Source organism: Xyrauchen texanus, chromosome 6, assembly GCF_025860055.1.
Source record: "Xyrauchen texanus isolate HMW12.3.18 chromosome 6, RBS_HiC_50CHRs, whole genome shotgun sequence".
NCBI classification, from domain to species: Eukaryota; Metazoa; Chordata; class Actinopteri; order Cypriniformes; family Catostomidae; genus Xyrauchen; species Xyrauchen texanus.
This window is the reverse complement of record NC_068281.1, coordinates 41,086,336-41,113,012: the sequence shown is the minus strand read 5'-3', so window position 1 is coordinate 41,113,012 and position 26,677 is coordinate 41,086,336. Positions and strand designations below refer to the sequence as shown.

Here is a 26,677-nt window from a genome sequence, read left to right as displayed (position 1 = left end):
GTTAACTCAAAAGCAATAATTTCATGCTATATCTAACGGATGCAGTTACATTTAGTAGGATCAATTAGAGTAAAAATCTTTCAGTAAAAATGCACAGAATAAATTGAATCAAAATGATGCAATCTCATTGGACCAAGATGACATTTCCTCTTGATTCCATTAGCCCAGATTCATTTCTGACCAATCTATTCAATTGTGTGGAAATGTTTGTCATAATTTAATTAGATTTGACCAATGATTACATTTTTGGTTTTAATGGTTAAGCACACAAGTCATTCAGAATATGTATTGTTTTTGCCAATTAATCAGTGAGCGGCAATGCAAAAATGAACGACAACAGTACTTAATGTTCTAGTCCTGTGGAGGGTACATAAGCTAGTTGCAGATTTAAAAAATTAAGGCGTCTATGTATTTTGGGCTTGTTTGTAGTTAAATGTCTTCATATCTTTTTTTCTAGATATATTGGGATTTGTGGTTGCTCAATAAACTGCAAGTGTGATTTCATATATTTTGGACTTCGTATGTCTGGACTGCCCCATCACAATACATTTATTTAAAAAACTTTGGCTGGTTATTCGATTATCAGCTATTTCTTCCTTTTATTGGTACTGTCAAATTCCAGTACAGATTACTTTTATGGAGTTTTTGTCTTTTTGGGGGCTAGACAGAACCAATGCCCATTCACTTTCATTGTATGGAAAAGAACAGACAGGAAATTCTGCAAAATAACTCAATTTGTGTTCCATGGAAGAAAGAACAACAGCTGTTTGGAACAAGCTAACAGCAATCGTTGTAACCACAACAGAGAATAGAAAGAGAGAATGATAGGACATGGAGAGAAAAAACACAGTGTTCCACCTGTGATCACTGGTGAAGTGCAGGTGGTGTTAGTCAGTATTGAGCTGGGTCAAAGGTCACAGATAAACAGAGTGCTGGTGCAGCTCTGAAGAACACACACTCAGCACAACAACTGAACTTTACTCCGCTCAGCACACCAAACACTGACCACACATCTTCATCAGGATCAGACAACAGCACAGACAGACAGACAGACAGACAGACAGACAGACAGATTTGTAGGAATCAACCTACACATGGCTTACTTATAAATGGCTATGCATATCACAATGGGATAAGAGAAAGTATCTTGTAATTTTAAGATTTTCATTAAAACTACCATTTAGATCAATCTGCATTTTGAAGATACTTTCCTAAAAACATCAGGCAGTCCCCTTAAAACACTAAACACTCTCACAGCACACTATTCTGAGTCCACAAAGACCTAAATTACGCCTTTTTCTGGTCTCAGGAAAGACTCATTCACTAATAACTTCACTGAACTGAAGAGCTTCCAACCAAAGGCCAACCACATGAACAATAGCAAGTATGCACTCATGATTGTGTTCTTTCTCTCATAACCAGGTCCAGATGAACTCTGCAGACCACAAGCATGGTGAAATGTGTTAAACTGAGCTATAAAAGCACTGCGCTACACACTTATTGGTAGCTGAAAGCCTAATCAAATGAGCATAAATATTTAATAAATGAGCATACAAAAGGCGGCAGATGTGTATTGTTAATGAGTAGCACTCAGATTCCGCAGAATTTTGCAGGCATGGCCAAATTTAATAAAACACTCAATTTGTTGCTTATGTGTTTCCTGTCACTAAAACAAGATCATGTCCATTTTAATATTTCAGGAGTCATTTGGTTTTGAGTTTGATGAGCTGTAGCAAAGAAACGGATGCAAAAAGGATATTGCTAGATCACTCATTGAGCACAAAAACGCCACCAAAGTCCAAATTAAGCCATACATTATGCCATCTCTTGAAGCTGAAGACAGATCCGCTGCAATTATGTTTTATTCTTCAAAGGTAAATTAAAATCACTTTCAATGGCTGTGTAATTTCTGCTACAAAAAAATGAAAGTCTCTTCTAGTATTGAAAACCACTGACTTTATTATACTCGTAAATCAAAAACCGTTAATGTAAAAACCCATTAGAATTCCCTGGGGAACCCATGGCTAATTAGCCTAAAATCGACGACTTAACAGATGTATTGGAAAGTGATATATCATTTAGCCACTATGTGAACCTATATGACTACATGAATATATTAATTCCTCTTATACTCTGCAGGATTTTACCTGAAATTTTTCATACTCTAATTTAAAAGCTCCCTGTTCACACATACAGTGGACTAATTTCATAAATAACCCCCTATGTTTTAAGAAACGATTGCAATAATTCATAAATAACATTGCTTATGTTTACAATTTTATGATCATTTTTGTTAAATTAATCTTTCTTTTTATGGATTAGGCCGTGTCCACTATTGTCTTATTTTATTCCACTTGATGGCAGCAAGTAAAAGAAAAATATATTTTTTTCCTCTATCACCTTCCATCACATTAAACCGATCTGAAATGTAGATGGTGCTCTAACGTATTTTTGCACTCAACCCATAGACAACAAGTCTTTTTTGAAGTGCTAAGCACTTCCACACTGTTTTGTTGGATATCTCGGCTTCTGAGTCATCTAAAGGCCCAATCTATGTGTCATTGGAGAGCAGAGAATCCCAACTTTACAATGTTGTGTAACATTTTATCTTCTATAAATGCTATCCTATTTTGCTGATGATTTATTTCTCATACTTTTTCTACCGGATTTCATATTTTGTTCAATTTTGACACAGCATTGGATTATTCACCCAAGGAAGCTAACAAACAAGTAATGTATTTAACTCATTTTAAAGCTAACAACCCAAGGTAAGATTTGATATAAAGTTTTCAGCTATTTGGGGCTTAAAGATCAGTGGTCAACAAAGAAAAGAGATGTTTCCATTTTTTTGTCTTACCAAATATTTTTGAAAATAGCCAAATAAACTATACAGCCATCTTCCTTAGAATGGGAGCTTTCATTTGATATATGACTTTTCTATTTAAGTGCTATGTGAAGGACTTTATTTATTTAAAGTTTCTACAATGTAACCTCTAGGTGGGGCCATTTTGTGACAAAGGTTTTCAGGCCTTATTTTTTTACGTTATGTAACTAAATGCAAATGCAACTACATGGGGTTCTCTAAAAAGATCCGCTTTCAAATGATGCCACATATGCCTTACTTATGCATTCAGGAACTTCAGTGTTTTAAGTGATAAAATGGCTTTCCATATAGCACCTCCCCATGCCGACTTCAAGAGGTTAAAGATGTTTATTTTATTAATTTTTTATCTGTTTTCCTGGATGCTAACAGATCCAAGTTATGGACTAAAATACATTTAAAATGGAAAATTATGACATATGCTTAAATATAGACCCAGAGTTAGTCTATAGCCAAAACCAGCCATGAAATCTTCAAAGGACAAGGACATGTCACCGAGCATCCGTCTTCGCTAATCCAATCCCATAATTAACTATTCAAGTTACCATTGACCAACACTCTATAGGTTGTTCTCTAAGGCAGGGTTTCTCAACCGGTGGGTCGCGACCCACAAGTGGGACGTTGATAATTCTGTAGGGGGTCGCAAGACTTCAGTGTTCACTAGCACAGCCAATCAGTGGGCTTCACAATAGGCTCATTGCAATACGTGCAAGTGCAACAAAATAATCCGTTAGTAAACGCATTGGCGGCTCAATCGGACTAAAAAGCCTTAACACCTAATCATATAAACACGCACAGATTGAAACAAAAGTTGTGCATGTAAACATAGCCAGTCCTCCAACGAATCTGATTTTCGAATGTCTTACTTCATTATTGCCGTGGCTTCTAACGCTGTATTTCAACTATCCTATCAAAATAATGTATTATTGCCGCGAAAGGCTCTTATTGGACAAGGTCCTACTCTATTTACATAATGTTACACACACTAGCCCTACCTGCTATGTGTCAGACCTTAGTATTAAATTATACGCAGCCACGGCCTGTTAGCTTGACAAAATGCATCCTTTTTTGAAAAGAAAAAAAGGAATTCCCTCACATCAGCACCGACATACAGAGAATTGTCCGGGAACACCTGACCAGATTAACACAGAAATTCTCTGATTATTTCCCCAACGACCGAAGAGTTGGGAATGCGTGGATTCGCGATCCTTTTTCAGTAGATCCAAGTGATGTGGATGTTGTACTCCCCATTAATTTGCAAACACAGTTAGTGGAACTTGCATCTGACAGCAGCCTGCAGCTTGCTTTTCGCAAAACAGACCTGAGCGCATTCTGGATTCAAACCAGACACGAATATCCTGAACTTGCAGAACGTGCAACGAAGTTTCTCTTGCCATTTAGCACTACCTATCTTTGCGAGTCAGGATTTTCAACAGTGACTGCAACGAAAACAAAAAGCAGGAATAGGCTGAAGACACTACGAGTGGCAGTCTCAAGTGTCACATTAACGTGAGTAAAAAAAAATCAGTTTGCCTCATGTCTGTCTATTGAAAAATTTTCTGTGTTTTTTGTGAAATTAATTATAATAAACATAGGCCTACGGAGTAGTAGCCTATATATCTAAGAGGCATTTCAGTTATTGAATTATTTCCAGCCTTAGTGGGTCGTATGACTGGCATATGAAAAAAAAAGTGGGTCGCAGTAGGCAAAAGGTTGAGAAACCCTGCTCTAGGGCATCTCATTACAGATCTTACAGCACTGGATGTACATTGAAAGCCCCGCCCATGTGCACACAAAGCAGAATCAGAATCAGAAGAATCAAAATGAGCTTTATTGCGAAGTATTCACATACAATAATTTGTCTTGGTGACCGAAGCTTCCAGTGCACAAACAATACAACAACAAGACCGATATAAAAATTAGGCATGTTGCATGGAGGCATGAGGAAAGCAGATGTGGCCAGGGCAATAAATTGCAATGTCCGTACTATGAGACGCCTAAGACAGCGTTACGGGGAGACAGGAAGGACAGCTGATCATCTTCGCAGTGGCAAACCACGTGTAAGAACACCTGCACAGGATCGGTACATCTGAATATCACACCTGCAGAACAGGTACAGGATGGAGACAACAACTGCCTGAGTTACACCAGTTACACCAGGAATCCCTCCATCAGTGCTCAGACTGTCCGCAATAGGCTGAGAGAGGCTGGACTGAGGGCTTGTAGGCCTGTTGTAAGGCAGGTATTTATCAGACACCACCGGCAACAATGTCGCCTATGGGCACAATCCCACCTTCGCTGGACTAGATGATTGGCATTATGTGCTCTTCACTGACGGTTCGTGGTTTTGTCTTAACAGGGGTGATGTTCTGACTCGCGTTTATCGTAGAAGGAATGAGCATTACACCAAGGCCTGTACTCTAGAGTGGGATCGATTTGGAGGTGAAAGGTCCGTCATGGTCTGGGGCGGTGTGTCACAATCATCAGATTGAGCTGGTTGTCATTGCAGGCAATCTCAACGCTGTGCGTTACAGGAAAAACCTCCTCCCTTGTGTGGTACCCTTCCTGCCATACTGCTCGTTCTGTGTGTGATTTCCTGCAAGACAGGAATGTCAGTGTTCTGCCATGGCCCGGATCTCAATCCCATTGAGCACATCTGGATCCTGTTGGTTCAGAGGGTGAGGGTTAGGGCCATTTGCCCCAGAAATGTCCAGGAACTTGCAAGTGCCTTGGTGGAAGTGTGGGGTAACCTCACATAATATATATATATATATGTAAAAATACAAATCTGTTATATACAGATGCGAGGGAATGACAGAAGAGGTAGGGTATGTTGAATAAATATAAATGGTCTAAGCTGTGTATTGCACATAATTATTGCTCAATGGGGCAGTTTTAAGTATTCATGAGATGGATAGCCTAAGGGAAAAAACTGTTCCTGTGCTTGACAGTTCTGGTGCTCATCAAAATCAGAGAAGTAATTGCATCAGTGGACTTGTTATCCAAGAAATGTAGCATTACTTCAGTTAGTGTGAGTAGAAAAACAGCAGGCAGTTGATTCATAAATCTTCTGGGATTTGATGCTTTACAAATATGCAGTTTTTTTTATTAAACGGAGCACCCATGCTGGGAAAAAAACAGCTTAAACCAGCCAAGATGGTTTGCTGATCTTAGGTGGTTAAAGATAGCCTAACTGGTCTCCCAGCCTCTCCCAGCTGGTCTTCAGATGGTACCAGCCCAAAACCAGTGACCCAGACCAGACCAACTACAAGCCTAGGCTGGTTTTTCAGCAGAGACTTGTAGTTTAAAATGAAAGCTAAAGGAATCTCAATTCTATTTGATCAAAATTGCTTGTCAATTGGTCACTAGATGTATCCCAGATAGTGCACGTCCATCTCTGAGATATCGGTTTAAGAGCATTTCATCTGGAAAGCATCACATTCTAATTAACATCTCCTGGACATCTTGAAAAGATCAGATTTACAAACATTCTAAATCATAAATATCTCAATGTCAACTGCTGAATGTCTCATTTACATCTTATAGATGTACTGCAGATGAGCAAGCAACTTTTTGTAAACACAAAGATCAAATAGATGTCCGGGTGATGCATGTGTCCTAGTTTAAGTTGTATTCAATATGTTGGCTCGACAAACATTGTTTAGGGTTTTTCCAATATCCCTTGACCAAGACCAAAGGTATCAACTTCTAGAGCTTTCAAATGACATCCACCAAACTTGGCACTTACTATGGTTCATCTTTCCTTTCTGATTGGAATTACAGTGTCCGCACAGTGTACGATCAAATATACATAAAATTTGAAAGCTCAGTGGTTCTATTTTTTCCCTTTTAAACCAGAAAACCATTTGCTGTCTATCCATTATCTCCATTTAGCTACTATGCAGACCAGAGAAAGAGTGAATCGAGCTCATATATTCCTGTAAAACATTCTGATGTGTACTGCAATGCACTAAGGTTTAGCAGATAAGACATAGCACACATCTCCAAGCATGCTGCAGCACATCATAACACAACATCTCATCTGAGCTGCAGGGATTAAAAGTTGTGATAAAGCGCTTTGGGCCGCTTGGTAAAGGATTCAACTGAACAACTTCCTACACAACGGATTTCTCACTATTTAATGTATTTCTTTGTCAAAACTGTTGTCAAGACCTTTGAAATATAATCTTCTTTGACACAGTAAAGAATGTCACATTTGAATATTGTTTACTCTCTGCTAATTGTCATTAGTGAAAAGTATTGCGCCCCCTTTCATGTTTCAAGCACAGGTGGTAGAGCGGGTCGGGCATTAATCGCAGGGTTGGCAGTTTGATTCCTGGCCCACATGAGTCCACATGCCGAAGTGTCCTTGGGCAAGACACTGAACCCCAAGTTGCTCCCAATGGCAGGCTAGCACCTTGCATGGCAGCTCTCATTGGTGTATGAGTGTGAATGGGTAAATGAGTCACAGTGTAAAGCACTTTGGTAAATGTTAATGTTAAAAAAGGTGCTATATAAGTGCAGACCATTTACCATTTTTATAATTTACATTTGTAAGATGATTTTATCCAAAGCAACTTGAAGTGTATTCAAGTTATACATTTATCAGTCGTATTTCTTCGACTTCAGGCACTTTTAGTACTGTGGATTTTGTAAAACGTATTGTAAAAAAAATTTTCACAGTCAATTTCAGCAGATCTTAAATTCTGTTGTGTTTAGACTAATTTCCTGGTGGATATGACGTAAACAGAAATGAAATGTTCGACTCTTTTTTCTTGCAAAGGCTAATTTTATAGCTAACATTTTATGTATCATATTTGTGTAAATTATATTTTTATGCTTTTTTCTTAATTTGGCAAATTTACAGCTTGACTGAAAATGATGTCCAATAAAAATATTTTGCTCGCAAGTGATAACCTAACAAAAAATCTAAACTAGCTGCAGATTTGCAACTCGTTATTTTCACATTTCACATATTTCACACGATTCACCTCAAATGTTTGCCAGATGTTTGCAGCTCTTCACCGGTATTGGTGAACTTCCGGCAAACCTTTGGCAACAATGGACAATTTGCCACAAGTTTACATGGGAAAATTATCTACCGAATTTGCTGCGAGTTTTTGGCAAATTTGTAGTTAACTCTCAATTTTTGTCCATTTATTTTTTCTTTATTTTCTTCAAACATAACTTGTCTCATATTTCATCTCAAGCATGCTCTTCACTAACACTTTTGTCACCTTGGTTAACAAGTACACCAAGTCTAAATTTAAAGCAAAATTGTTTGGTGTGGTGAAGATGACACCGCAACTGTGCGACAGTCCTAATTTTGGAATGGTGGTGGTAAAGTGGGCTAAAGCCCATAACTGTTAATCAGAAGGTTGCTGGTTCGATCCCCACAGCCACCACCATTGTGTCCTTGATCAAGGCACTTAACTCCAGGTTGCTCCGGGGGGATTGTCCCTGTAATAAGTGCACTGTAAGTCGCTTTGGATACAAGAGTCTGCCAAATGTATAAATGTAAATGTAATATTTGGAAAAATTGCTAGAAATTATTTTCACACAATAAATATTAAAATGGTTAATGTTTACTTCAGACTTTCTTTAGATTTTCATAGTTTAAACAGAGGTTTAATTTGCATTTTTATATGTAATTTAGTTTCATATTTAAATATATTATTTAATATATAGATTCATATTAATGCCTGGTTCTGGGACAAGGCTGAAACAGTCAGAACTATACATAAACATGTTTTATATTGTATTGACTTCCTCTCAAAATAAGTATTGTTGTCTCACCATGGTAAAGTGATGTATCAGATGGTATTCCCACAGTACTTGATACAATGACACTGATTGAATAACCTATTCATGTACCATGAGATTTACATGGCACTCCAAGTTACATGTTCAAGATAATTTTTTTTTTTTTAAAGAAAACAACAACAACAACATCATAGTATTACCATTGTATGTTAAAATATGTTAATATATGTTTTGATGTAAGCTGAAAACATACAATGAACTCTGAAAAGACAAAACAATCTGTTTAGTTTCTTTCCATGGAGAGTTCATTCGCTATGCTAGTGAGACGCGCCCAGTGAGAGGTGTTTCCTAACTGCTCATGTATGCAAAACTGACAAGATGAGTTCAGAGACTCGAGAGAGCAGTTTGTTGAGCCTCAGAGAGCGTGTTCGATTGCTCCGCACTGCAGGGGAAGACCATGACAAAGCCTGACATCCAGCACTATTAGCAGAACACGTGTACTACAGATCACAGGACAGGAACAGACCCAACAAAGCAAAAGCCGAATTCAATCACTCAACACACATTTGTGTGTCTTTGCATTGCTGAGTCACGCACAACCTTGGTTCCAGTGAGTTGCACAAGAGCAAGTGGGCTGCTGACTCTTGTTATGCAGACATTGTGTGCGTGTATGTTTGTTGAAGATATCTGTAAAGTGAGCAGTTGATGTTCTGCCATGGCCAAGAGAATGAAAGTATGTTTACTGCCTTGCCTGTCCACTGATATTGTTTTCTAAAATCCTAGTGAATATATGTGTAGGACAGAGAAATTTTACAATTCTCATTTGTCATCTGTTCTTTAGGTTACTAACCATACATTGCCCCAGTACCGAAGAGTGGCATAAATCATCACGGTCTCTTGAGTCTTTTCAAACTTGCGTATTTACAGTACCCAAGATACAGCTCATTAACAACGAAGAACTGTTTATAACCTAAATAATGAGCTCTGAGCACTATGGTGGTAAGTAGGGCTGCAACAGTACACAAAATTCACAGTTTGGTGCGCACATCTGTTTTGGAGTCGCGGTTCAGCGCGGTTTCATTACAGCAGGGAAAACAAAGAATCTTCCTTTAAATGATTTATTTTGAAAACACAGTGTCTGATGGGCAACAATTCTTATTGGGAAGGCTCATTTATACATATATCTTCAATGACATTACAATACAAATCTTAAGAGCCTCTTATATGCAAAAATATAAATAATAATAACAGTAAAAAGAAAAAGTGCAATTGCAATAAATGTAACAACATTAAGACTTTAGCAGTGCAGATTTCTGTCTTTTGCCGTTCAGCTCACCACTTGTACTTCTCACAAAATTTTCAAGTTTTATTTTTCGGGATATATCAGAATATCCACATTATCAGAGGAGAGGGCGTATCTGTTAGCACTGACAATGTCCCCTGCTGGACAATTACAGTGTGAGCTTGTTTATATAGAGCGGACACTACAGAATTGCTGAAATGCGTTCTTGTAGGGGCTCAAGCACATTAAGCAGATGCTTAAATCCTGTGTTCTCAACGACTGAGTATGGTCACATATCTGGAGCAATAAATCCTCCTATGACATTTGTTATCGCTCTATCCCTTTCTGAGCTTGCAGCTTGAGGCTGCTTGAATGCCGTGGCAAGACTAACTTGCACAGAAAGGCTGTTCCATTTTGTAAAATCGCATCTAAGCGCGTTCAGCGGGAGACGTGGATAAAAACATGGAGACACCGCACAAAAGTGAAAGCCGCCAGGCCAGCGCGCACTTTGATGAGAACTGTCCACATAAACTTCACATGCATTTAACTTATCCATGGTTTCTAGTGTGGTCCGTGCGGTCCCGTGTTGCTCCGCTATCTTTTTTCATTTTAGTTCTATGTGGTTTGTGTTGTCCGTTATATGTTGTTTTAATATTGGTTTCACGCATGCTAAGACATGCAATCATTCATGTGACTGCGTGTACCATACATGCATGGATATATGTACCATTGCAGCCCTAATGGAAGGGGAAGATTTTCAGAGAATAACAAAGAATTTGAATAACAGGGAAACAAACATATTGTATCCTGTCTATATGACGTGATCATTTAGTGTGATTCATTATATTATATATGCCTCCTTTCATTCCGTAATAAAAGTTAATATTTTCCTTCCATCGGAGCAATTCATGCATGAAGAACAAATACATTTGTGTTTTTATGAGTCGTGTCAGCAGGGGGCAGTCAGCGCGCCTCAACAAACCTCAAAAGTAGGGCAGCAATAGAATGAGAGCCAGTCACACAGGACGTGTTCTTGACAGCTGGACGAAGAACAACAGAATGTTGGGAACTTGACACAGCATTCTAAAAACTTGACATTTATGATGCTATTCTGATCACTACAATTGTACAGAGCGGTTATCCGAGTTACCGTAGCCTTTCTGTCAGCTTGAACCAATCTGGCAATTCTCTGTTGACCTCTCTCATCAACAAGGCGTTTCCGTCCACAGAACTGCCACTTACTGGTTGTTTTTGTTTTTCGCACCATTCTCCATACACTCCAGAGACTGTTGTGCATGAAAAGCCCAGGAGATCAGCAGTTACAGAAATACTCAAACCAACCCAACTGGCACCAACAATCGTGTCACGGTCAGAATCACTGAGATCACATTTTTCCCCATTCTGATGGTTGATGTGAACATTAACTGAAGCTCCTGACCTGTATCTGCATGATTTTATGCATTGCACTGCTGCCACACAATTGGCTGATTAGATAATTGCATCAATATGTAGGTAGGTGTACAGGTGATCAATGAGTGTATATTGCATTCTGAAAATAATATACATTTTATATTTATAATATTTATCTTTATTTGCACAATAATGTAATATTTACATTGAATTATCTTTATTTAGGCACATTTTTATAAATGTGATTAATCTGATTAAGTAACTGGCATGTCATGTAAATCATTTGTTTAAAAATTGTAATAGATTGACAGCCTAAGTTTTATTCAGTGCTGTTTAGTTATTATTATTATAACTTGTTCTTAACCAGTGAGAGTGGTCGCAAAATCTGAGATTCTATCTTGCAGTCCGAACACAAGTGGTGACAGTAGACTATTGTTATGACCAGTAAAACTGCAATGCTTCATGCCTGTCCATTTATGATCGGACCACCCAAAATGTGTCTTATTACCAGATGTAAACAGTAGGGCTGTGTACAATATCAATTTTCTGATTAATCGGGATCTTTATTTGAACCTTCTTAACATCCCAAGATTAATTTTTACTTGAAGTTAAAGTTTGTTTCAAATTTGGTTATATTGATTATTTTATCTGTTAAATAAATTGCAATTGAACTGTATACTTGGTGTCCTGTTGCAAAATTTCCATAATGAACCAAGTTTGAAGAATTCCTGTATAGTTTACAACAGCAACTGAGACAGAATTTTTTTCACACGTGACGAAATATACACAAATGACTCATGATCGAACCAAAACAAACTGAAATCGTAATCGAATAGAGAGCTTGTTGAACATAATGAATCAAATCGGGAAATCTGTATCAATACCCGGACCCTAGAACACGGAGCCTAGAAGTAAAAAACTATGATATGCCTAAACTGGGCTGCCATAATGTCAACAGTTCAAATGTATTTTGCCAGAAATTCCAATCAGTTTCTCCTAACAATCCCCAACACATACTAATGTTTCCTGCATATATATTTGGCACAGCTAAACACATTTTCTGATAGGTCAGTTAAATAGAAGAGTTGATGTATGATTTCCATATTTCCATACCATGTTGTTTACATGATACTCCAAGGAACACCATGGTATTTTCATAGCATGACCAAAAAAACATTTTTTATAAGTGACCATACCAATCCAATACTTTAGGTTTTATTATATGAAAACAAATAATTCATTGATTTACTTTGTAAGACATTTTGTTATGTATCCATCATTCCGTTGTTATTTTAGGGAATTTTCTCTTTCATTGAAAATCCTTTATGTATTCTTACTCATTACAGCTCACAGTGACAGCTCATTTACAGACAGCCACAGTTGGTCTGATACACAGTAGTCATCAGGATTTAATCACTGCTGTCACACCATCATGCTTGGACACATGATCACAGTCATTATATAGTTTTGGTCACATTAAGCCACCATTGACAAGAGACCATGAAGAGACAGCTTTCAAAATAACATTAAACCGTCCATTGACCTACAGGCCTACAGTTCACACTGAAATTATTTTTCTTCCAACAAGTATATAACTCTCATTCTAAACAGTAGTAACTGTCAGGTTTGGCAGAAACATAACACATGACTCAGCGTTATGTAATCAGGGTTAAAAAAAAAGCTAACTTTATTCTGGTACAGTTACCGGATCTTTCAAATAGGCATAATCAGATGGAACCTTTTCACACATATGGGAAATGGGAGATCAAGGCAAATATACTTTTTGCTTAACCATTTGCTCCAACATCAAAAGAAAAATGGCACTATTAAGTTTCCACAACTTTCCAAAGACAGTCAGAGAGATGATGGCAAATTTACTGTCACTCTTTCAGCAACTGTATTAGAAACCTCATCGAATCTGTGGTAACTAGGGCTGGGTATCGAGTTCGATACATTTTAGGCACCGACCGAATTGCCTCTACACTATCGAGTATCAAAAAATGTCTTGTCGTTCGGTACCAAACTTCTATACCTAAGGGGTTAATCTTGTCAACGTCAGTGATAAGTATGTAGCATGCTAGAAGTGCCCAAATCTAAAAGTGCTGGTGATTGGCTGTGTTTAGGCATCAAGGAAAAACACTAGTTTACGCTGGTTACGCGTCTCGACCCCCATAGATGTAAAATATGTGGAAAAAATCAAAAGTGTGGCTACATTTCACCAGGCTCGATGCCAACAGCACGAGATGCAATATTTGCGACAAGATAATTGCTGCCAAGACCGGCAACACGACAAATCTGATGAAGCACTTGACAGTGCACAGAATAAACTTAAGAGCAGAAAGTTGCTCTGTCTTCGACTGCAAGAAGACCGAGCCGGTGCAGTCAACAGGTAAGGTTAACGTTTAGCAAACAAACCAACAAACAAAATCGGCTAACTTGTAGTGGTACGTGCTTGTGTACTTGTTAAATTAATGTTTCTGTGCACGGTGACACTATAAACTGGGACCTATGTAAGGTTAGATATTGTTTGGATGTATGGCTATAAATAGCTAGCTAAATCGATGCTAAAAATGGTTTATGGTTGACAGTAACTGATCAAGTTTAAACTAGTTATCTTTTTAAACCGTACTTATCCGTAGGGTTGGCTGAATTAACAGTTTAGCTTTCTTGGTTTGTTTTTTTCCTTTTCACATTATTGTTATAGCCTCTGCCGCTTCCGACCCTGGCATGAGGAGACCAGAAGGCTCAGGAGATGAGTTAAAAGGGTCAACAAACTGAAAAAATAAAAACCAAAGTTTTTTTTGAGGTAATGTGTAATGTTTATAATCTTGTTAAAAATGGATTTCATAAAATTGGTATCAGAAAAAGTATCATTTAGGAACCGGTATCGAAGTCAAGATATCGGTATCGATATTAAATTTTTGGGAACGATACCCAGCCCTAGTGCTAAACACTAATTCAAGTTTAATATAATACAAAGTGTAATGTTTTAAATGTACACTAAATAATGAAAACTTTTACAATCTAAAAGAGATTAGATGCTAAATTTATGCTGCTAAATAAGGCAGAAACGAGTCATCACAGTCGGTGAAAAGGGTCCATTACTGATACTGTACATTTAGTAAAAATGGCCACTAGTCAGACATGCTCAAACCACTGATATGTTTCCCAACCAACTCATTGCACACTATTGAAATGGCCACTACACTTTTCTTTTTGAAGTGAAAAAAAAAAATTGCCATTTTACAGTTAACATTGTTTGCTGTCTTGAATAAGACATTAATAAATTATCTACACTGCCAGGATTTTACAAGATTTTGTAATTTCTTACAATAAAATAATTTAGCTGTAAAACCAATGCAGGCCATGGCACTGATATTGGTTTTCTCTCGTCTTTATTTGCATAAGTGGCCTTTAAATTAAATAAAAAGCTCATTTTTAGAAGTAATTTGTAATTTGCACTGGAATACAAGTAACCCACCCAACTCAATTCATCTTTATAGAATTATTAAATTTGTAACTTTTATTCAGCGTTTGTCTGTCTTTAATCAGAACTGACTCTTTGGCACTCCCTCCTCTGATGCCTGGAAATGTACAGGTTTGATGATGGAAAATTACTAAAGGTAGAATGATGTTTGCCTGTCATTATATTTCAGATGTATGTGTACATAAGAGAGACAGAACCATAATAGTGTGTGTGTGTGTGTGTGTGTGTGTGTGTGTGTGTGTGTGTGTGTGTGTGTGTGTGTGTGTGTGTGTGTGTGTGTGTGTGTGTGTGTATGTGTGAGCGTGTATTTATCACTTTGTGGGGACCAAATGTCCCCATAAGGATAGTAAAACCCGAAATTTTTGACCTTGTGGGGACATTTTGTCGGTCCCCATGAGGAAAACAGCTTATAAATCATACTAAATTATGTTTTTTGAAAATGTAAAAATGCAGAAAGTTTTCTGTGAGGTTTAGGTTTAGGGGTAGGGTTAGGTTTAGGGGATAGAATATAAAGTTTGTACAGTATAAAAACCATTATGTCTATGGAAAGTCCCCATAAAACATGGAAACACAACATGTGTGTGTGTGTGTGTGTGTGTGTGTGTGTGTGTGTGTGTGTGTGTGTGTGCAAATGTCAGGAAGCAAAGGTAAACAGTACACAAGAAACTACAGTGGAAAAACCACCATATCTGAGTTCAGTAACCTGCTAACTTCAACAAGCCGAACATTCACTAAATGTCACGCATTTCCATGTCAAACCGCATTGGGTTTTGTATGACATTTGGTCAGCTGTACAAAACAATTCATGATTAGAAATGAACAATCATAATTGTAGTGATTTATATATGTATTGACACACTTTGCCTTTTGGGTGTGCATGTGTGCAGAAATATTATTATATAAATGGATATTTCTGGTCCTGGATGCTGATTCAAGGTTACCACACCTTTTGACCAATGAATTTCCATGAATTTTCCAATCATTTTTAGAGAGATTGCACTCATTTCTAGCCGATTAAATGTTTTACAGTTAACAATAACTAAAAATTGACAGTCACTTCCGAAACTTTTCCATTTGTCCATGATTTTGCAAAATATAAATAATTTATATGACATCTCCAGGACAAGTTTTCCATGACCATGAACCCTGCTGATTGGTTAACAGACCTTTTCATGCTAGCGCCATCTTTGATTTTGAATGGGAATGACATCGAGGCTGTGAGGGATAGACTTACTGTCTCTTCAATGGCACGAACGGTATCAAAAAGCTCCTAGATCGCATCTGATTTCCCACAGCTCATGTTGTCTTGAGTTCATTGTATACTGAATGTTCTTGGACAGATATTTTATCAATGTTTTATCCACGGAACGATCCAAAAACACTTTAACTTTCAGTAAAGCCCATTGAAGAGACTGTAAGTCTATCCCTCACAGCCTCATTTTCATTTCCATTCAAAATCAAAGATGGTGCTAGCGTGAATAAGGTCTATATACAGTTCTAGCTTAGCTTAAATTCCCAACATGAAACCATCTCACTGTGCAGAACACATACAAGCCAACTATTAACATTAGTCAGGGACTATCTCTTCTAATGGATGATATTTATTGAACGTTTTGATGGAAATCTGCATCCTCAATATTTCTAAAAATATTATGGTAACACTTTATAATGACTACATGGTATAAAGTATTTATAAACCATTAGTTTGTACTGTGTACTTTATTGATGATTTATAAATGATTGTTCCTACATTATTAATACAATACTAGGTTTCAGACAAATAGTATGTTTTTTGATCAGTGTCGCAAACGATTTATTATTGTTTAATAAGTTCATATATTAGCAGTTTGATAATGGCTTTTTATGCTTAGTTAACAACTTGTTAATCATTTCTAACTGATTTTTGGTATTTTAGTTGATGCAAACCAGTGGTAAAACAGTGTTTGAGAACATTTAGAAGGCATAAATTCATAGTTAATAAATGAAGTATATATGCATTTATCTATGTAAGGAATTGGATGTATGTTTATGAACTTGATAATAGAAATGGGTGGGGCCAAATTTTGGAGGGTTTAAAAAGGTAGAAATGTGAAGCGTATAATTTTCTAAAAGCACTTGCATTCTGATGTATTAGTTGAGCTGTCAAGTTGTTTAAATCATGAGTTTTACAGTCATTTTAGGGTTTATGCAAATTTGGCTTAACAAACTTTACAAAGAAAAGGTTAGTAAGTGATTTTATCACACTAAAATCATAGTCTTGTGGCTATACATTAAAAAAATTGAGTATTTTAATGTTTACGGGTTGGCCCCCATTCACTTCTATTGTAAGTGCCCCACTGTAACAGATTTGAGTTTTTTTAAGAAAAGGAGGGGCAAGTAGAAATCAATGTTTGTGGTGATCAATATTATGATATGATATGAAAGTTAGATATGGTTAAAAAGTTGTTTAATAAGGATAAAACAGAACAAAATCAAAATCCTTGTATATTTTTTTGCTAAAAAAAGAATACATCATTTGCAACAGAAAATATAAATGAATAACATACTATTTGTAATTAATTTATATACAGGGTTGGGGAGTAACGGAATACATGTAACGGGATTACGTATTTAATTACCAAAAATTACAGTTGCAATTAATATAACTGGTAATTAGAATACAGTTACATTCAAAAAGTATTTTGATTAATGAAGAGATTACTTTGCATTTTATTGTCATTTGTTTCATTTAATATTTAGTCCAATTTGAGTTTTTATAGTCAAAACAAGTGAAAAAAATCTACCAGTGCTGAAGAAGTAATCCAAAGTATTTAGATTACATTACTGACTTTGAGTAATCTAACAGAATACATTAAAAATTACATCTGTAGTGGAATACATTTCATAAGTAACCCTCCCAACCCATTTTATTAATGAATTATTCATGTTAATTGAACTAATTAACTATAAACTAATGCTTTATAAATACTTTATACCGTGTTGTTATTATAGTGTTTACATTGCGATAAAAAGAATGTATTTAATTCAAATATAAAAAAGGACATTTATAATATTCTTACAATTATGTATTTACTGGTTTATAAAAACACTCAACAACATGACATATTGTCAATATACTCATTGTGTGTTGTGCATGATAATGCTCTTTATTGTATTGCAAGTACTCTATTTACAATATAACCTCTTGTACCTTGTTGTATAAGTCCTGTATAGTGTGTGGTAGACTAGGATTTAGAGATCCACTCAGAGTGTTGATATAACGTTTGCATGCAATGTAATATTTGTGGTCTGGCAGTTTACAAGCCTGTCGCAAAAGTTGAGGGGTCATCCAACTGAGGTTAAAAACAAGTAAAAGATGCCAACATCTGATTACAAACATCTTACACCAAAACCTTCTAACTGAATACCAAAAAATATTGCAGATAGTTTATAAATAGAGCCTGTTTACACCTGGTTTTACAAAGTGTTTTGGGTGATTTTAACTTTTGGATGAACTATCCCTTTAAGTATTGTTGATGCTGCATATTAAACTGGGAATTATAAATTAATGACATGTATCATCCTTAAATTTCAAATGGTATTGACTAAACAAGAGACATATCTTTCTTTGCCTCTTTGTCTTCTCTCCACAGACGTCTCTTTTTCCTACTGTATCTATGTAACCCTGCCCATCTGATGCACACCAATAGTCCAGACCGGGTTTATTATTGGGAGTGCTGGGGTGGCTTTTCAAAGTAGATGGGGTGGAGTAAATTACTATGACAAGGACAGAAAGGGCCCCAACACACCGTAAGGCAATTACTGCATGCAGCTGGTTTTAGGGGGCAATCAGGCCTTCATACGGGGCATTGGTGGCACGGTCTATTATTGGCGGGGCTGTTATCATGCCAGCAGCCATTCAATGAGGATTATCACTCATTAGAAAATATCTTCACTATTAAACATGGAGAAGGTCACTGCTACTCTATGGATAATCCATCTGAATGACTGTAATGAAGTGAGAAGGCAGTGCAATAAAGTTATGATACCCCAACAAGCTTGTCTGACATTCTGAGGGGGAGACCTTTATGTGAGAGAAGTGAATAATTTATATCCAGTTAATCTGCCTGAAAACAGCCTCCAATGGATCAATAAAGAAAGCCATCCATTAATAAAGGGAGCAAAACAACAACCATTGCCTGTCCAATAGCACAGTGAGGACTTTCTAATGAAGAACACTTGAGAAATAACACCAGGAATGACATTAAACTATCAAACCCTCAAACCAGCTGAGTATGAGGGCATTTCACATCAAGGCACTTTCAAAGAGCAAGATTTTGATTAAATGTGGCAGTAGACTAAAATTTTGTACACATAACACCATGATCCTTTTTCTCGGTTTCAAAACATGACCCACATTATAAAGAGAACAGCTTGGGCCATTTGTAGCACATTGTGGCAGCAGTAGAAAGACAGAAGCTCGTAGTTAAATACGGGCATCAGTGCATGGGGAACTACCTCAGACTGACCGTCTGATGTGCATTGAACACAAAATCAGGAAGAACTTTCTCAATCTGGCAAGCTCAAACCCAATTGGCAGGCTTCACACAACACAACATGTCTGCCAGGAAACAAAGACATGTTTAAAAGGTACCAGTTGATACACTTTCTACATCACGTTAGGGTTCGACTCGACTCTGCTTGCTTTAATTCTCTGAGCTTGCAGTTTAGTGCAGCCTCAACGTGGGTGGGATTATAGGCTGATCGGCATAGCTGCGCCACCTCTTCTGCCGTGACATAATTTTAAACGCAACACAAACACACAACAAATGTGCGATGTGTTTCAAAAGAGGCTGATGACAGCAAGACAAAACAGGAGAGTTTGGGAAATCATACACCAAAGCGCAGACGAGGACATCACTGTGTTAGCTCAAAGACGTTGCACGAGGGTAAGCTAACCTGCCATCTAGCTTATAGCTATGACGCTGGTAGTGACGATTCTCTCTGACAAATCAGTGATCTGCAGGGTTTTGACATCACATTAGGTATCGGCTCGGCTCGCTTGGAACCTCGACCGAGGTGGTCCTAAAAAAATTCCAGGTACCAGGTACTACCACAGTGGAAAACCCCCAAAAAGCGAGCAGAGTCAAGTCAAGTCAAGTTGAGCCATACCATGCAGTGCAGTGGAAAAGACCCATAAGAGTTTTGAAGAACTAATCACTGGATTTTCCAAAGAGGTTGGCAGAATTTTAATGAATGTGCTTTGTAGCAAGTTAACTTGATATCCACAAGTAGAATTGAATATTCTGCTTTGTTTTATGAATTATATAACAGAAACTACAACTAGACTACTTCATGCTCTGGCTTTTAGGTTGCATAAATCCATTACAAACACATGGGATGCAGTCATTTCAAGCAAGTTTCATCAGCCAGCAGCCAGTGGGCCAAATCTGTCTTGTCAATAGTTTTTATGCGGCACTCAGATTGATTTTGATTAAATCTCTGCACAGTTTGATTTACGAGAATGCTCTCTGCACACAAAAAAATTGAGTGGTGAGTTCAAATGCACTCTGCATTATTGTCCATATATTAAAGGTGTACTCTCTAAGACTTTAACTGCCTCTTACACGTCCCATCAGTTCCAGTAGTACTTGTGGTTTTGGACTCTATACTGGCACCCAGCGTCATGCATACTGGAAGTTTGCTTACTAAGTGCTGCCGCTTTAAACTGAATATGTTTATTTTCTGTTTTGTTACTTTCAGTCTGTGTTTTTCTCCATCTCATTCTACACACATCCCTTTTATGGACATTCTTGGATTTAATCCAAACTACCGGTAATCATGTATTGTTGCACACTGGATTGTGACCGTACACGCAAGATTCAATTGCGAGCTCTCTACCAGCTGTAGACCACATTGTGCTCGCGTTTAGTGTTTGATATCGTGCCGTTTATCCATTATCGGTGCCGTGAGAGTTGCAGAACTTAGCGGTTTGTTTCATGACTCCCTCTTGTTTGGACATTTTATAATTTCAATTGCACTCATTCTGTTTGGACTGTCTGTTGGATCACACTCCAGCTGATACCATCACTCTGGACCAGGGCTGGACTGGTAATCTGGCATACCATTTTCCAGGTGGGCCGATCACGGGCAGGCTGGTCATTGGGAGAACCGAGCGGGCTGGTGGGTCAGCCGTGAAACAGGCCGAATGGGCCACGGTAAGCTAAAATGAACCACCGCGTTCTGCAGAATGGACCACAAAACGGCGCCGCAATATGCAGAAAAGGCCAGCGAACACCCCAAAGTTTGCTTGTTTTGTTTACATGTACTTGTTTGAGAATTGGCATGAAAGTGCTATATAAAGTAAACATGTTATTATTATTGTCATTATTAGTGGTAGTAACTCAGTCAACTGCATGACACAGGTTATCATGGCAGCGCCTATGAGGGGGTGACCCGCTCCATGTAAATTGAAACAGTTTTTATTGGGTTACTGACTAATGACTGGAGTCTTCATCTAATTTCAGAGTGCATAATTTTCATAATGTCTTTATGTGTAGTAAACCAATGGCAGAACAAAAGCTGTAGACGTCCGTACCAAATACTGAAAGGGCTTATAATAATAAAAGTCTTAAAAAAAATGTGTTTATTGAGAGGCCAAAAAGTGCAAAAAGTGCTCTGTGCAAAGACAAAACGTTTTCGATTTACATCATCATCAGTGTCCCGTTAACAATAGACCTTTTGCACTTTTTGGCCTTTCAATAAACAAAAACATTTTAAGACTTTTTCTACACATTGTGTGCGAGCTTCCCTTCTATTTTTCTACTGAGTGCACCTTTCAAGCCGAAGTGTGTAATTCCTGCGCCACTAGTGCCACCGAACGAAATCACAAAACAATGTTTTCAAACAGCTTTCAGTATTACTCACTCAGAGCATAGAGAGAGAGTGTGATCCCTGCCAAGCAAAACCCCTCAAAGAAGCGTAGGGTGCTGAACATTGGGACATTGACGGAGAAGGCCACTGTCATGCCGAATACCAACATGAAGAAGACTGAGATGATCAGGACTGGGTGCCGGCCAAACCTGGATGTTTGAAAAAACAAACAGCAAAAAACATTTAATGAAAGAGCTTTTACCACAAATATAATTTAAGGCCAACTTACAATATGTTCTATACTTTGAGCTGCATTATACTAATAAAAACATTACTCTTAAATGCATAAATAACTCTACAAGCATTTGTTTTGATTCAACATTATGAAAAATGTATAAATTGAGACATACCAATCAGCCAGAACTCCCAACACCAAGTACCCAAAGATGGAGCCCACCAGCAGGGAGAATTTGGCGATATGAACAATCCAGGCCGAGTCACATACAAGGTTCCACTGCAGAGACAGAAATACATTTTCCTATTATTGATGCATAAATTAACTTATTTTAACCTTTTCTGTCACTAGTTGAACAAACAAGATCATATAACCCTTTCCCCCCCTTTACCTCATCCTTTTTTTAGATGCCCCATCTCTTTAGTATTCCTCAACATCAACAAGATATAAATTGCAAACATATATTTTTCTTTATTTCTTGATTATTTAGTGTGTAGGCTCCCCTAAACACTTCCCCTTGGGGGAATCCCAACAACTATTTTGGAAGTCTGTTCCAGTTGGTTAAGTGAGCAAAGGAAGTTTCTGCTTATAGCCCCTTAACCACTTAATTTTGACCGAGGGAGCGAGCTTACTCAGATGTACACTTCAGGAAGCTCCCCAACCCATAGCTCCATAACTCAAAATGCAAATCAATGGTAATGTCACAGCAGATTGCAATTCATCAACCCCCACCCCACACAACTCTAGTGAGTGATATGACAGGAATGTGTAGAGCTGTATGTGAAGTTATGTAAATTAAGATTTAGCAGTTTAGATGAGATATGTTGGGATTTAAATGCATAATACTTGTAGATATCTTAAACTGACACAGTCATAAACTACACATTATTGCAATGTTACTTTTTTCATTTGTGTAAAACTGACATTTGAAAATATAAAAAAATAAAAAAAATAAAAGTTTTATATTTATACGAGACAAGATTTGCAGTGTAATCAGAGGTTTACATACACCTCAGCCAAATACATTTAAACTAGTTTTTCCACAATTCCTGACATTTAATTGTAGAAACAATTCCCTGTCAGTTAGGATCACTACTTTATTTTAAGAATGTGAAATGTCAGAATAATAGTAGAGAGAATTATTTAATTCAGCTTTTATTTATTTCATAACATTACCAGTGGGTGAGATGTTAACATACACTTTGTTAGTATTTGGTAGCATTGTTTAACTTGGGTCAAACGTTTTGGGAAGCCTTCCACAAGTTTCTCATAATTTTGGCCCATTCCTCCAGACAGATCTGGTGGAACTGAGTCAGGCTTGTAGGCCTCCTTGCTCGCACACGTTTTTCCAGTTCTACCCTCAAATTAGATTCTACTCACAAATCAGATTGAGGTCAGGGCTTTGTGATGGCCACTCCAATACTTTGACTTAAGTCATTTTGCCACAACTTTGGAGGTATGCTTGGGGATATTGTCCATTTGGAAGACCCATTTGCGACTGAGCTTTAACTTTCTGGCTGATGTCTTGAGATTTTGCTTCAATATATCAACATACATTTCCTTCCTCGTGATGCCATCTATTTTGTTTAGTGCACCAGTCCCTCCTGCAGCAAAGCACCTCCACAACATGATGCTGCCACCCCCATGCTTCAAGGTTAGGATGGTGTCCTTCGGCTTTCAAGCCTCACCCTTTTTCCTCCAAGCATAACGATGGTCATTATGGCCAAACAGTTAAATTTTTGTTTCATCAGACCAGAGGACATTTCTCCAAAAAGTAAGATATTTGTCCCCATGTGCACTTGCAAACCGTAATCTGGCTTTTTTTTTATGGTGGTTTTGGAGCAGTGCTTTCTTCCTTGCTCAGCAGCTTTTCAGGTTATGTTGATATGGGACTCATTTTACTGTGGATATAGATACTTGTCTACCTGTTTCCTCCAGCATCTTCACAAGGTCCTTTGCTGTTTTTCTGGGACTGATTTGCATTTTTCGCACCAAACTACGTTCATCTCTAGGAGACAGAATGTGTCTCCATGCTGCGTGGTATGATGGCTGTGTGGTCCCATGGTGTTTGTACTTGCGTATTATTGTTTGTACAGATGAACGTGGTACCTTCAGGCATTTAGAAATTGCTCCCAAGGATGATCCAGACTTGTGGAGGTCCACAATATTTTTCTGAGGTATTGGCTGATTTCTTTTGATTTTCCCATGATGTCAAGCAAAGAAGCACTGAGTTTGAAGGTAGGTCTTAAAATACACCCACAGGTACATTGACTCCAATTAGCCAGTCAGCATATCATAAGCTAATTGTGTAAAGGTTTGATATTATTTTCTGGAATTTTTCAAAGTGCTTAAAGGCACAGTTAACTTAGTGTATGTAAACGTCTGACCCACTATAATTGTGATATAGTCAATTAAAAGTGAAACAATCTGTCTGTAACCAAAGGTTGGAAAAATTACTCATGTCATGCACAAAATAGATGTCCTAAACGACTTGCCAAAACTATAGTTTGCTAATATGAAATCTGTGGATTGGTTAAAACATTTGTTTTAATTACTTCAACCTAAGTGTATGTAACAGACTGCAACTGTATCTATAAACCTCTGAAATTACAACTAAACTTTACCTGAACCTGTGATTTCATCAATCTCTGAACAAGTTGTTTTCTCAGGTGCAAAAATCACCAAATAATTCCACAAAATGAAATCAGTCCTATTGCAAGTGTGAGAACGAGCACCAAGTAATCAAGTGCTGAGGCCATTCCATTTCAATTCATTGCATGTGTTCCACCAGTAGTGGGCATTCGTGATGACGTACATCCGAGTCCATAAGATGAAGGGAAGTTACAGGGGGAATACAAATTTTAAGTTGAACGCAGCCATATTACTTATTATGTACATCCATTATACGTTGTTGCATTGCACTTAAATTTGAAGTACCTGCATTTAATTACATCTGTAATTACACTGTTAACCTTACCTATAGCCCTAAAGCTAACCCTAAACCAAGCCTTACCCTCAAACCTAACTCTAAAATCTAACCCCAACCCTACTCCTAAACCTACCCAACCTCAATCTCAGTAGCGGCAAATGTAAATCTTGAGAATTTTGTGAGTATAGTGCATTCAGAAATTATTCAGTCTCCTTAATTTTCTGCACTCCATACCCCATAATGACAAAGCAATTTTATAAAAGCAAATTTATTAAAAATAAAAAACTGAAATATCACACTGACATAAGTATTCAGACCTTTTGCTATGACAATTGAAATTTAGCTCAGGGGCATCCCATTACTCTGGATCATCTTTGAGATGCTTCTACACTTTGATTGGAGTCCACCTGCTTCATATTGTGTGGGTGTTTTTCAGCAGCAGGGACTAGGGACTGCTCAGGGTGGAAGGAAATCTGAACGCAGCATAATATAGAGATATTATATAAACCTGGTCCAGAGCTCTTGGAACCTCAGACTGGGAGAATGTTCACCTTCCAACAGGACAATGATCCCAAGCACACAGCCAAGACAACACAAGAGTGGCTTAGCGACAACTCTGGGAATGTCCTTGAGTGGCCGAGACGGAGCTGGACTTCAACCCAAGTTGAATCTCTGGAAAGGCCTGAAACTGCCCATCTCAAGCTTGAGAGGATCTACAGAGAAGAATGGCAGAAAATCCCCAAATCCAGGTGTGCAACACTTGTCGCATCATACCCAAAAAGACTTGAGGTTGTAATCGCAGCCAAACGTGCTTCAACTAAGTACTGAGTTAAGATTCTGAATACTTATGTCAATATGATATTTAAGTTTTTTATTTTTAATAAATTTTCCAAGTTATCATAAATCTGGGATTTGCTTTGTCATTATGTGGTATGGAGTGTAGATTGATGTGATTTTTTAAAGCATTTTAGCACAAGGCTGCAACATAACAAAATGAAGGGGTCTGAATACTTTCTGAATGCATTGTATATAGTAGTTAAAGACACCTAATATAAAGTGTGACCATGCATTGTAAACTTCCATTGTATATTTCAGTGCATATTGTAGATTCATTTGTGATAGCTATATGTGCCGGGTCACTAAACACCTGATGCCTGTTATAATGTTTGAGAAACACCCATGTATTTCAAGGTTAAGATATGAAATATTGTAAAGGCAATTCAACACTACTACATACTGAAAAATCACAGGGCTTTGTGATTTGTTCTACCGCAAATGCTGGCAGAGCAGTTTGAAGAAAAAAAGGTCAATCATGCTTTACACCATATCCCCTTTTCTATCTGAAAACCACTGGCTACCAAAACCACATTGCACAACTCTAAAGGTTCAAATCAATTTACTATGCACTGCTAATTCACCATGAGTAATCTGTTGAAATTCAAAAGACATCCTGTAATCTTTTATGTTCAACAAATGTTTAATAAACAGAGTAAACTATAAATGGTCTGCACTTATATAGCGCCATTTTAACCTTAACGGTATTCAAAGCACTTTACACTGTGACTCATTCACACATTCATACAGCAATGGCGGCAGAGCTCCCATACAAGCCTGCCATTGGGAGCAACTTGGGGTTCAGTGTCTTGTCCAAGGACACTTCGGCATGTGGGGTCATGTGGGCCGGATTCAAACCACCAATCCTGCGATTAGTGGCCGACCCACTGTACCAACTGAGCCACAGCTGCCCCATATTTATAAGAATAAATAAAAGATAGTGGTACATAACACTTCCAAGACAAGTGAATTTAGAAATCACACAAGAAAACTTTATGTGGGGA

General features: G+C 37.6%; 1 protein-coding gene across 1 annotated transcript in view; it reads right to left on the bottom strand.

Annotated features, from left to right (window-relative positions):
* Positions 1–26,677, bottom strand: part of LOC127644735 (solute carrier family 22 member 23-like) — a 66,035-nt gene that overhangs the window by 16,353 nt on the left and 23,005 nt on the right. Inside the window, exons 2-3 of the mRNA XM_052128075.1 lie at positions 22,086–22,189; positions 21,730–21,884 (exon numbers count right to left, since the gene is read on the bottom strand). Coding sequence (XP_051984035.1) covers positions 21,730–21,884; positions 22,086–22,189 — 259 coding nt within the window. The remainder of the gene's footprint in view (positions 1–21,729; positions 21,885–22,085; positions 22,190–26,677) is intronic.